Source organism: Carcharhinus amblyrhynchos, chromosome 9 (genome assembly GCF_965287045.1).
Source record: "Carcharhinus amblyrhynchos chromosome 9, sCarAmb.v2.hapA, whole genome shotgun sequence".
Lineage (NCBI taxonomy): Eukaryota > Metazoa > Chordata > Chondrichthyes > Carcharhiniformes > Carcharhinidae > Carcharhinus > Carcharhinus amblyrhynchos.
In genome coordinates this window covers 69,346,384-69,358,613 of record NC_137332.1, presented here as the reverse complement: position 1 = coordinate 69,358,613, position 12,230 = coordinate 69,346,384, and the positions used below count along the sequence as shown (strand labels likewise).

At 39.9% G+C, this 12,230-nt stretch overlaps 1 protein-coding gene across 5 annotated transcripts in view; it reads right to left on the bottom strand.

Moving 5' to 3' along the window:
* prrc2c (proline-rich coiled-coil 2C) overlaps positions 1-12,230 on the bottom strand; it is an 81,796-nt gene that overhangs the window by 17,825 nt on the left and 51,741 nt on the right. For all 5 annotated transcript variants that reach the window (XM_080195896.1, XM_080195899.1, XM_080195897.1 and 2 more), the window contains exons 19-23: positions 10,920-11,331; positions 9,594-9,679; positions 7,134-7,373; positions 5,806-6,057; positions 1,127-1,219 (exon numbers count right to left, since the gene is read on the bottom strand). In XM_080195896.1, coding sequence (XP_080052022.1) covers positions 1,127-1,219; positions 5,806-6,057; positions 7,134-7,373; positions 9,594-9,679; positions 10,920-11,331 — 1,083 coding nt within the window. The remainder of the gene's footprint in view (positions 1-1,126; positions 1,220-5,805; positions 6,058-7,133; positions 7,374-9,593; positions 9,680-10,919; positions 11,332-12,230) is intronic.

Genomic DNA, 12,230 nt, shown 5'->3' with positions numbered 1-12,230 from the left:
CGTTCTTGAGAAAAATAATTCATAGAAGACAACAAATACAGCTGCCTGACAGTGGTGTTCAGCAAGCAGTGCACCTTATTAGGCAATTGTTGACAACACAGAAGCAAACTTACAAGACACTTCATAGAAGACTGTACAACACTTGCAATAGCAATTTAAACTGTTTAAATTGAAATCGCAGCTTGGAGCACCCGTGGCACTGCAGGTACAAAGTATTTTTATTTTGGATAAAGTGTGATTGCCATTTATATTTCTGTTCTTCAGCCATAAAGCATACACCAGATAAGTAAATATATTAAGGAGTAGCCACTATTACAGACCATGACAAGTTTAATGGACATGGGATATTCAGGTAGAGAGGTGATGGAAGGTAAGATGTAGGGTAAAACGATGTATAAATTGCATCACACCCAGCTCTCTCCCTGCACATCAAAATACCCCTAGAGGGATCAAGTACATACCTTGAGGGTGAAGTCGACAGTGGCGGGAGAGACTGGTGTCAGGCTGGAGCTCTGTTGTAGAGTCTCCCTCCTGGGGATGGGAAGGGTGTGGGGCAGGGGCACCTGAAATGCAGGCAACACACATCACACTCTCACTAGAACTAGAAAAACTGCAGTATCCAAAAATGTTCAGAAAAATCCTGAACTAATAATTACATTTAGCAAGTTACTACAAGAATTATCCTTATCCCCATTTACACAAGAGGACTGTGGTGATATAAAAGAATGCAAGCTTCAGGATTAATTTCTAATGGCTCAAAATTCCGGACAACTTCATATGCACCAAGTTTCTAAAAAGTGCTTAGGGAGTGGGAAGTCTTAAAATGCATTTAGGCTGCTTTAGTTAAAATAAGTAAAAAAAAGTAATAAGTCAAATAAGTCAATATTTCAAAGGAGCCAACAGTCAGTACTAGGGTGTATAAACATGTCTGCCATTCCCATTTTAAGAGATATTCAACCATGATATATTTAACCTGGTGATGAGATTACCTAAAAGGCACTCCCAGGTTTCAGTTTAAAGCACATTACTCAAGACAATATTCATCGGATCATAAATATTCGTGAAGTGGAACTGCACATCATGATGTCCAAGAAAATGACAACGTACTCTATTTTGGCTTACTTACATTGCTGGCCAAGGAGTCCTCTATTTTGCTACTGCCAGAAGACACAGAATCTGACAATGATGAAGAAGGCACTGTATAATCAGTCATGGATTCCTAAAAGTTAAAATTTGCACATATTCAGATTTTTTAAGGTTATTCACGTGACCATGCCATACATTTGAAATCACACTGGCTACACCAAATACACCAATATCATTTAGACTATTCAACCCTTTTGTTAAAATCCCACTTTTAACAAATCCCACTTTAGAAATTCAGCTTGTATTATTTTAGTTAAGAATCAAGATATCCAATCTTTTTTGGGCCACATCCGAAGTATTTCAGCAATGGCCTGGGTTACCATTGACCAGAAACTTAGGATCAACCACATAAAAACTGCGGTTAGAAGAGAGATCGAAATTCTGCAGCAAGCAATGCATTTCTACTACCCCAAAGCCTCACCATCATCGATAAGGCACAAGTCAGGAGTGTGATGGAATGCTCCGCTTGCATGGATGACTGCAGCTTCAACAACACAAGAAACTTAACACAATTCAAGATATGATAGCCTGTTTGAAAGGCACTCCAGTAGCCAACTTAAACATTCACTCCCTCTACCACTGATACAGATGGTGCACACTGCCGCCACTGTGTAAGATACATTGCAGCAATTCATCAAGGCTCACTTGTGGGCACTTTCCAAACCTGAAACTCTACCACCAAGGAAGGGCAAGGATGGTAGACACACAGCACAGCACACCACTACCACTACCTGCAATCTCAGAACTTCCTCCCTAACAGCACCGTGGGTATAGCCACACCACAGGGACTGTAGTAGTTCGAGGTGGCAACTTACCACCATCCCAGCGCAACTGGGATGGGTAGTAAATACTGGCCTAGCCAGCGATGCTCACATCCAATAAAATAAATTTTTAAGAAGTGGTTCAGATCAGTAATGCACCACGTAGAAGTGTGGTGGAAGCTGGTTCAACAGAGGCATTCAAGAGGGCATTAGATGATTATCTGAATGGAAGAGATGTACTAGGGTACAGGATAAAGCAGAAGAATGGCACTAAGTCATAACGCTCATTTGGAGAGGCAGTGCAGACACGAACTGAATGGCTTCCTTCTGTGAAGCTGAGGAACATGTGGTTTACAATTGGAAGTCTGAACATACCTGAGCTACAGCATAAATTAGCTTCCATTTAAAAATAAAATTAGGTTACAGTAATGAGACTTTAAGGATTGTGTTATTTACTATAGTTTAGAAGTCCATTCAATCATTTAGAGGAATCATTTCCCAATCATTTAGGGGAAACTACCTCTGGACAAATAAACCAGAATTATATAGAGTTACACAACTTTGCTTATTGAAAAAAAAATCAGCCACAAGACTAAAACCTACATTTCTAAAAATTCATCCGTGGGTGTCGCTGGCTGACTAGCATTTATTGCCCATCTCTAGTTGCCCTTGTTCATAGGGCAGTTAAGAGTCAACCACATAAGAACATAAGGAACAGGAGCAGAAGCAGGCCATCTAGCCCTTCAAGCCTGCCCTGCCATTCAATAAGATCATGGCTGACCTGAAGTGGATCAGTTCCACTTTCCCGCTTTCTCTCCATAACCCTTAATTCCCGTCTATCAAAAACCTGTCTACCGGTGACTTAAATATATTTAGCGAGGTAGCCTCCACCACTTCAATGGGCAGAGAATTCCAGAGATTCACCATTCTTTGAGTGAAGAAGTTTCTCCTCAACTCTGATCTAAACTACACCCCCCCTTATCTTGAGGCTGTCTCCTCTAGTCCTGTATTCCTTTCTAAGCGGGAAGAATCTCTATCTCTACCCTATCCATCCCCTTCATTATCTTATACGTCTCTATAAGATCCCCCCTCATCTTTCTAAACTCCAACGAGTACAGACCCAGTCTATTTAGTCTCTCTTCATTGTCCAACCCCCTCATTTCCGGTATCAGCCTAGTGGACCTCCTCTGCACTCCCTCCAAGGCCAACACATCCTTTCCCAAGTGCAGCGACCAAAACTGCACACAGTACTCCAGCTACGGCCTCACCAGTACCCTGTACTGTTGCAGCAAGACCTCCCTTGCTTTTATATTCTATCCCCCTCGCTATAAAGGCCAGCATCCCATTCGCCTTCTTGATCACCTGCTGCACCTGCAGACTGGGTTTTTGCGACTTGTGCACAAGGACCCCCAGGTCCCTCTGCACTGTAGCGTGCTGCAACATTTTGCCTTTTAAATAGTAATCCCTCCTACTATTATTCCTGCCAAACTGGATAACCTCACACTTGCTAACATTATACTCCATCTGCCTGGTCCTCGCCCACTCGCTCAGCCTATCCAAATCTCTCTGCAGACTTTCCACAGCCTCCACGCAATTTGCCTTTCCACTCATCTTCGTGTCATCAGCAAATTTCGTCACCCTACACTCAGCCCCCTCCTCCAGATCATCTATATAAATGGTGAACAGGTGAGGCCCCAGCACCAATCCCTGCGGCACTCCACTAGTCGCCAATCGCCAATCAGAACACCACCCATTGATACCAACTCTCTGCTTCCTATTAGACTGCCAATCCTCCATCCACGCTGACACCTTACCCCAACTCCGTGCACCCTAACCTTCTGTAGCAACCTTTTGAGGCACCTTATCAAATGCCTTTTGGGAATCTAAAAACACCACATCCACCGGTTCCCCTCTGTCTACCGCACTAGTCACATCCTCACAGAAATCCAATAAATTCTTCAAACACGACTTCCCCTTAACGAATCCGTGCTGCATCTGCTTGATCAAACCATTCTTTTTCTAGGTGCCTCGCTATTTCTTCTTTGATGACGGATTCTAGCATTTTTCCAACTACAGACGTTAAACTAACCAGCCTATAATTCCCTGCCTTTTGTCTGCTACTGTTTTTAACAGCGGCGTAACATTAGCTGTTTTCCAATCTTCCGGCACTTCCCCAGAGTCCAGCGAATTTTGATAAATAATTCCTAAGGCATCCACTATCACCTCTGCCATTTCTTTCAGAACCACATTGCTGCGGCTCTAGAGTTACATGTAGGCCAGACCAGGTAAGAACGACAGATTTCATTCCCTAATTAATTAATAAACTAGGTGGGTTTTTCCGACAATCGACAATGGTTTCATGGTCATTAGTTTTTTAATTCCAGTTTTTTAAAATTGAATTCAAATTCCACCATCTGCCTTGGCAGGATTCGAAACCGGGTCCCCAGAACATTTGCTGAGTTTCTGGATTAATAGTCTAGCAATAATACTACTAGGCCACCACTTCTCCTGATGCTGACCTTGTTGAACATTTAACTTTACTGTAAAGGTACATACACTGTTCCATTAAGTGCAGATTACAGTTTTCATTGGAATAAAAAGTCAAAATCAAGTGCTAATTTGGGGTTAAAATGTAACTGAATCGCTCCAAGAAAGATCGGTAACTCAAACATACTTCCTTGGTTTATTTCAACTTTCACTCCTTTTGGATACTTGTGGTTGCATTTTACAAAAACACCCAAGTTAATTTATATTTGTTTGTAAATCGATCTCAATTTTTACTTCAATAGGACTGGCAAAATAAAATTCTCCCTAATGCCGAAGCGATCATGGTTTAGTTTGACTGGAGAATGCCCTTTTACAACAAGACTTCTGATGTTGGTGCTATTGCCCGTCATTTGCATTTTTTCCATTGTATAAAGTTGGATAATTCTCATCTCAGAAACTTCAGTGGGACAGTCAACACTGATCAGACTGTCTGATTAGCAGCTGATAGTGTGTCAATCAATGTAAGTTACTTCATGTTTTAAAAAAATCACAATAATTCACAACCTCCAACATTTCTTTGTACCAATATTCTACTCTTTCCATCCCACGATACTGAACCTTTGCTGATGTGTTGCTATATTTATTTGTGACCATTTACATTGAATGTTATTAGACTACATGATCATGAGGGGAAATTACGACTATTATTTTGCCCTGAAGTAACATCTAAATGCATGCATCTCTAATGCAAACATACAAGTTAGGAGTAGACCATTTGAGCCCTCAAGACCTGTTCTGCCATTCAGTAAGACCATGGTTCATCTGATTGCAGCCTCAACTCCACATTCCACCTACCCGCCTGTAACCTTAGGCATTCCTGCTAGTTAAGAATCTAATGACCTCAAAAATATTCCACCGTTTTCTGGGGGAAGAGTTTCAAAGGTCTACAAACATTCAAAAAATATGTCTTAAACAGAGACTGATTTTAAATTTTAATTTTAGTTCTACTAGCTAATGATTAGTTCTCACAGCTTCAATTGAATAGTGATAAAGGGACATTCTTCTTCTTAATCCGAAGATTTTTAAGGCAAACTACCTAAAGCACTCCTGTAAACATCTCAGGCAGATATCAGTTAACTCAGTAGAGTGCAAAGATCAAACTGCAATTTTTCAAGTTAATCTGAGAAACTTAAATGCATGCACATGGTATATAAAAAAAGCTTTGATTCTATATAATTAGTCGATAAATAGCTACAGAAATGACATGAGAAAATGATTATTCATAAATATTTAATAACTGACAGCCTTTGGTTTATAAAACCATTAACAGGTTTTGTTGCACAATAGGAAGTATTTTGGTAGCTATGGATAAGAGTTGATCAAATTGTTAACAATTTAATTTTTAAATTACCTTTGAATTTTCTTCAAATTCTGGCGTTGGCACAGCGATCATTGTCTTTGCCTCAGTGCTCAATTCAGTTACCATGTTAGGCTCCTGTGTTACTGCAGGCTCTGGGCTCCCAACAGGAGCAGCTGGAGGCTCATCTTTTCCTTCTGTTTCTGTTTGCTGTATGTCTTTGACTTTCCTGTTTTTCATCGAGCGCTCCTTACCAATAGGACCTGGTTTATGCTCTTTGTTCTCCACTGGGTTCAAGTCTGGAAGCTAGAAATAGGATCCAGAATTGTAAGTAGTGACTTAAAGCAGCTCTAAATATGCCTGGTCTGTTACAAGTCACCAAGTTATAAATACAAATTTGACTCCAGCCTCCACCTCTGCCAATCAAGTTCCAGTAAATTGAGTGGCTAGCACTTAGCAAGCTTCTAACAAATGAATATTACAAATCCTGAAAAGTATCTTACATCATCAAGAAGTTGCACTTCAATCTGGGTATACACCATTCTGTTGGTTTACACCACCTATTGGATAACGTGATCCCACTGAGTTTGTGCACACAGTTTGGTAGGATGGAGGGAGCCGGTAAATTATTTTTCTGCAACACAATCTCAGGATAGCACCATATTTTGGCTACAAGTCAAACTATCGACTGTACAATATATACTTATTGGCCCAGAAATGGGGCACCTCATGGTATGTTGCTCTAGTTGGACATTTTTCTCACCCTGTAGGTCAAAAACAATTTCTGCTGCATACTACTGAATGTGTGACCTGATGATGGATACAGTATCTGGTACCTTGGTGAAACAGCAGAACCAATATATCACTTCAGCCAATAAGATTTAAGGAATGAGAAAGAAACATGGGGAAAAAAGGATGAGGAGTGTGAAGGTACAGAAAAACAGAAAATCCAATTGAAGGCAAGAACGACAAAAATAATTTTTGAAATTAATTTAAAACTATCCAAGGACCATTTACTACTGCAGAATTGAGATTCCAGTTTCAATTGTTCCTTTCCTGGACTTGAGAGGTTGAGTAACATTGCAGCAATGTAAATCTCAGCATTAATAAGGTACTTGAACTGCTAAGTATAGCCCTAACTTATTATGGTGCATTAAATGAGTGATGTACAAATGCAACAATTTCTTGAAACTCCCAGTGAGGCTGATGTTGAGTTTGCATTTTCATGAAGCTAACAATGAAGTGATACAAATCATTCAGTAATTCACCAAATCATGGAGGTAGATCTTCCTATTCACAAATTGGACAATTTACACACCAAAAACAGCATGTGCTTTCACCCTCCATAATTTCTGAAGAAATTTGCAAAGAAAGTGCTTTACCTTTTGTGCTTTGATTGGGCCTGCACGAGGCTGCTTCTGTCTCTGCTCTTTTGGTTCTAGTAACTTATTCTCAGTTGCTTTTTCCAATAGGGATGTTTCACATTCTGTTGCAGCTGTAGCAGTAGTGGTAGTGGTAGTGGCTGTTGAGGTGGTGCTGGCGGTGGTGTTACTTTTTGGTGCAGCCAACTGACCTGAATCAATGGCAAGCTCAATTCCACTTTCCTGACTGGAAGCTACTCCCTAAGGGGGAGAATGGAAAGCAATATTATGCAGTCACATTGAACAACTGCATCAGTCAGCAACTCCTGATCAACATTCTAAACCACAGTAATGAATATTAATGAATTACATTTCATAACCAAATGTAGATATATAGCACAAGTTCTTTAAAAGCAAGTATTTATTATTGCACTTAAAAGGCCAGAACAAGGCAGACGACTGATTTATTTTCCTCTAACTTGAAGCTCAGCAAGTAAAACCCAGGACAAGAAATGTCAGAGTAAAAATAGATTAAGAAAATCCTTGGTGTTGCTAAGTTGTAACCTTTGGCTGAGTGCAAACAAATGGAAAATGACAAGAAGCAACAAACAAATATTTTGAAACAACTCATTCGCCTCACAGAAATTAAGTTTTGATAACGTTTCCAGGATACCTGATCGTGTTTTAGCACAACCAATAAAGGATAGCGATGTTTAGAGGTAAAACATTGAGCCAAATTGTGAAATTGAAGTGCCCCAAACCTCCAATTAGAATGGTACAAATATGAATTAAGAAGTGGCTCAATTGAAAAATGTTTTGTCCTTTTAAAGGGTTATAATTTCAATACTAAAGAATGCATGTTGTCCCTGTTTAACACAAAGCATTCCAAAGTATTGCAGTGATGAGTGCACCTTTGAGTGTAGTACTGAGCTTTACAGACCAGCAATTGACCTTTGGTTTCAGCCAAGGTTATATAATTGTCCTCTGAGCTTGTGGCCAGGGAAGGTGAGATTAGAAGAAAGTACCTGCTGGGGATCTCACTTTTCATCGCTATTTGTGATCCCCTCTGAAAACAGTGCATGTACACATGGAGTACCTTGGGCCAACTGACATAAACCTGATTTTTACTTCACTTTATTACCTATTCAATTCTTGCAGAAGAATAAAATACATCAAATCTAAAATAGTGGAGGTGCTTAGACTGCAATTTCAAAGGATTCCAATTGGACTTTATTGACAGGTGGGATAAAATCCTTGTGCAAGCAGTTTTGCAATGACTGTTCAATGTAGCATGGAGTATAAATCCAATATAGTATTAAATGCTCAATTAAGTTTTGGGACATCAGGAGTTGATTAAAATATTGATCCAGATACTCTAAGCTGTTTTTGTTAAAAATTTGCATTTTATGTGCAAAGAGAACAACTCTGTTCTTGAGTGCAAGACAATGCTTGCTTCTGACCAAGTGAACTGCAGTTTGAACTAGGCAGTTGAAATGAATAATAAAAAAGATGCTGGAAATACTCAGTAGGTTAGCGAACATTTGGAGAGGACGACAGGTTGTGTTTGAGGTCAATAGCGTTCAGTCAGAACTGGAAAAAATTAAACAAGTAATCAAGGTGGGAAATGGGCTGAAGAACAAAAGTGAGACTAAATGACAAAGTGATTATGATGCAAGGTAGAAGATGGGAATGTGATACAATGGGTCTAGAGGAACTGTAAATATCAATAGCAAAATTATCACAAACACCTGCCCATTTGCATCCAGGATCCCAAACATTCCTTCCAGGCCAAACAGTGAATTACTTGTACTTCATATACTACTTACAGTGGGGTCCCTTTACATCGCAGGGGCCAAATGCAGATTGCTTGACAGCTTTGCAGAACACTTTGATTCAGTCCACAAACATAACCCCAGTTGGCGATGATCTGTTATCTTAATTCTCTGCTTCACTCCCAGCTCTGTTCTCAGTCTCCTGCATTGTTCCAGTGAAGCTCAACATAAGCTCGAGGAATAACATCTTATGCACCTTTCAGCTTTCCAGATGTAATGAGTTCAACAGCTACAGTTAACCTCATTTGACCCATTTTTGATCAGCTACTGTTTCTGATAATTCTGCCATTCCTGATTATAACACTTCCTGATCCATGGCATCACATTACAATTTCCATTTACCATACACCATTATCCAATTTAATCGGTATCACAGGCCTTCCCCCTGTAGCTGTTTAAAACAGTAACACCTAACTTTTTTCAATTCTGATACAAGGCCACTGGCAGACATATTAATTGTTTCTCTTTCTCCATAAATGCCGCTTGACTTATTGCGTATTTCCAGCATTTTCTGTGAATTTGCAGTATTTTGCTCTAGTAAAAATTAGGGGCTGCCTGTTCAGAGGTGATGTGTTCCAACTCAGGCTGAAGCACCAAGAGTGGCATTTTTAAAAATCTAACTCATTACTCTGCAAATAATTACTCTTACCTCAGGTGTTGGCGAAGATCCAAAAGAAGTCAACGGCTTATTCCATGCACTGACAGGTGGAGGCTGTGGAGGGCTAATGGGTCCCACTACAAAAAGAAGTGTAATTAGAGTAATTTTACTTTATACTATGTCTTTTCTCACGTTCCGAAAGAAAGCTTTCTCACTATTTCCTATCTTCATTTGTAAACGCATAACAGACTTGCAATTAGTTTTTTCTCTGATATCCTTCCCAGATAAGCAGTTCTGTAACCTCGTTAACTGTTGTTCAAATTTGCTCCACCATATGCAGTCAAGGTCAAATAATTAAAAAATCCATGGAATGCAAACTGAAATGTTGCAATTAGAGGAAGACGTGCACTTCCAGAGTTTTTGGGATTCCAGCAACTTTAATTACATTTACAAAAATAAGCTGTAATTCTCTAACTTCTGAACCAATTTCTAGTATTGGCCATCAGTGAGTATTAACAGAAACCTCTGTCAAATATTTTTATAAACTAAATCTTTGTTCTAAAAAGCATGTCGGAGATTCAATACAAATCAAGTGCAGAATAAGTTCCTACAAGGGGTGGGCAGATGGCAGTCCGAAAGACATGCTGGTTAGGTGCATTGGCCACGCTAAATTCTCCCTCAGTGTACCCAAACAGGTGCCGGAGTGTGGTGACTAGGCGATTTTCACAATAACTTCACTTGTTAATGTAAGCCTACTTGTGACATTAATAAACGTAAAAACGTATGAATGTTTATGGCCAGTAATCACATGAATAATTAATGACATTGTATATACATATTTGCAAAAGACAATGATAAATTGCTGAATACAAAGGTCAAAGAAATGTCAGACATAAATGAAGCACCAGTCAATTATGACTCAGGGGTATGTCTGTCTATCCCTATCATGACTACCTGACAGGCAGGTTTTCATCTTAGGAAGCCAGTCAGGATACAGGAAGGAATCAAGATCAGTCACTACCACAGTGTAACTAGTCCACTGGGAACTTTTAATAGGAAGGACTATTTCCAATGGTCACTCAGCCAGTAACTAGTAGGCATAAATTTAAGACTAACAGGAGAAAAAATGGCTGGGTTAGGAGAAATTCTCTTGAGCAGAGAAACAAATATTGGAAGTGTAACCAAGAAAGACTTTTAAAAAGAAAAGTGGATAAATATGTGAAAAATATGAATATGGAGACATAGAAATGGGGATACAACAATGGCTTTTTGAGAAGGTAAATAAAACAAATTTTAAGTGGCACATGCAAAAGGGCGCAAATAGAAATTAAGAAACAAAATAATGATTAGCTTAAAGAAAACATAACCCATACTAACAGTTTGTGGTGATATCAGAAAGCACAGCAGATGAACTCATCTTGTTGTCCCACAGCTCCGTTTCTGGTGTGCTGTGTGCTTGTGAAGGAGCCACTGCCTTGCCTGAAACTGAACACTCTGTGTTATTTCCTGATGCACAGCTTCCTCCTTGCACCTTAGACTGTTCTTGAACTGTAATGGGAGCTTCAGTTGGAGATGCTGTTGGTGCAGAGATTGGAATTTGTGCTGGATCTTGAGTTGCAACAGTAGCTGAAGTCAGGGTCCCAGCCTGTTGCTGGGGTTGAACTTGTGACTGGACTGAAGTTGGTGTCTGTACTTGTTGGGCTGCCTGTTGCTGTTTTTTTGCAAATCGTGGTGGCAGTTTAGAACTCTGGCCTCTCCCTTTCTCATTCACGTTCTTTTTGTTCCAGCTCTGCAAAAACACCAAAATACATTGTAAGTAACACTATTAATACAAATACATGTAAAAATTCTATCAATGGAATGGACAGAGCCAATTTCAGATCAGTGCTTCACATTCTCCCCGCGCCAGATTGGGTTTCCTCCGGCTGCTCTGGTTTCCTCCTGCTGTCTAAAGATGTGCAGATTAGATTGAATGGTAATGTTAAATTGCTCCTTAGTGCTTCTTAGGGCATTAGCAGGGTAAATACGAGGGGTTACAGGGAAAGGGCCTGGATGGGATTGCAGTCAGTGTAACTCGATGAGATTCTATAATGGTGGACAAGCCTTGGGACATCAAGATATGAGTCATTTGTTACTGAATGCATACTTCTTGTCTGCTCTTATAGCCATCATAATAAGTACTACCCAACAATAAAATTAGTGGGATAGTAAGTTGAGATCAAGAAATAAGCCATTTACAATGGCCATGGATAGGTTAGGTGAGTGGACCAAAACATGGCAGATGGAGTTTAACGCAGATAAATGTAGGTTATCCATTTCTGCTGGAAAAATACAAAGGTAATTTCTTATCTAAATGGAGAGAAACATCAAAGTGCTTCACTGCAGAGGAATCTAGGTGTCCTCACGCGTGAATCGGAGAAAATTAGCGTGCAGGTACATCAGGTAGTAAGGAAGGCAAATGCATTTTTGGTATTTAGTGCTGTAGAAAGAGTATAAAAGTCAGGAAGTGTTGCTGCAACCGGACAAGGGATTAATGAGACTGCATCTGGAGTATTGTGCACAGCTTTGGACACCTTGAGGAGGGATGTAGTTGTATTGAAGGTAGTTCAGGGGAGGTTCATTAGATTGATTCCAGAGATGAGGGGTTTGTTGTAAGAAGGTTTGAGCAGTCTAGGGCTAAACTCTCGA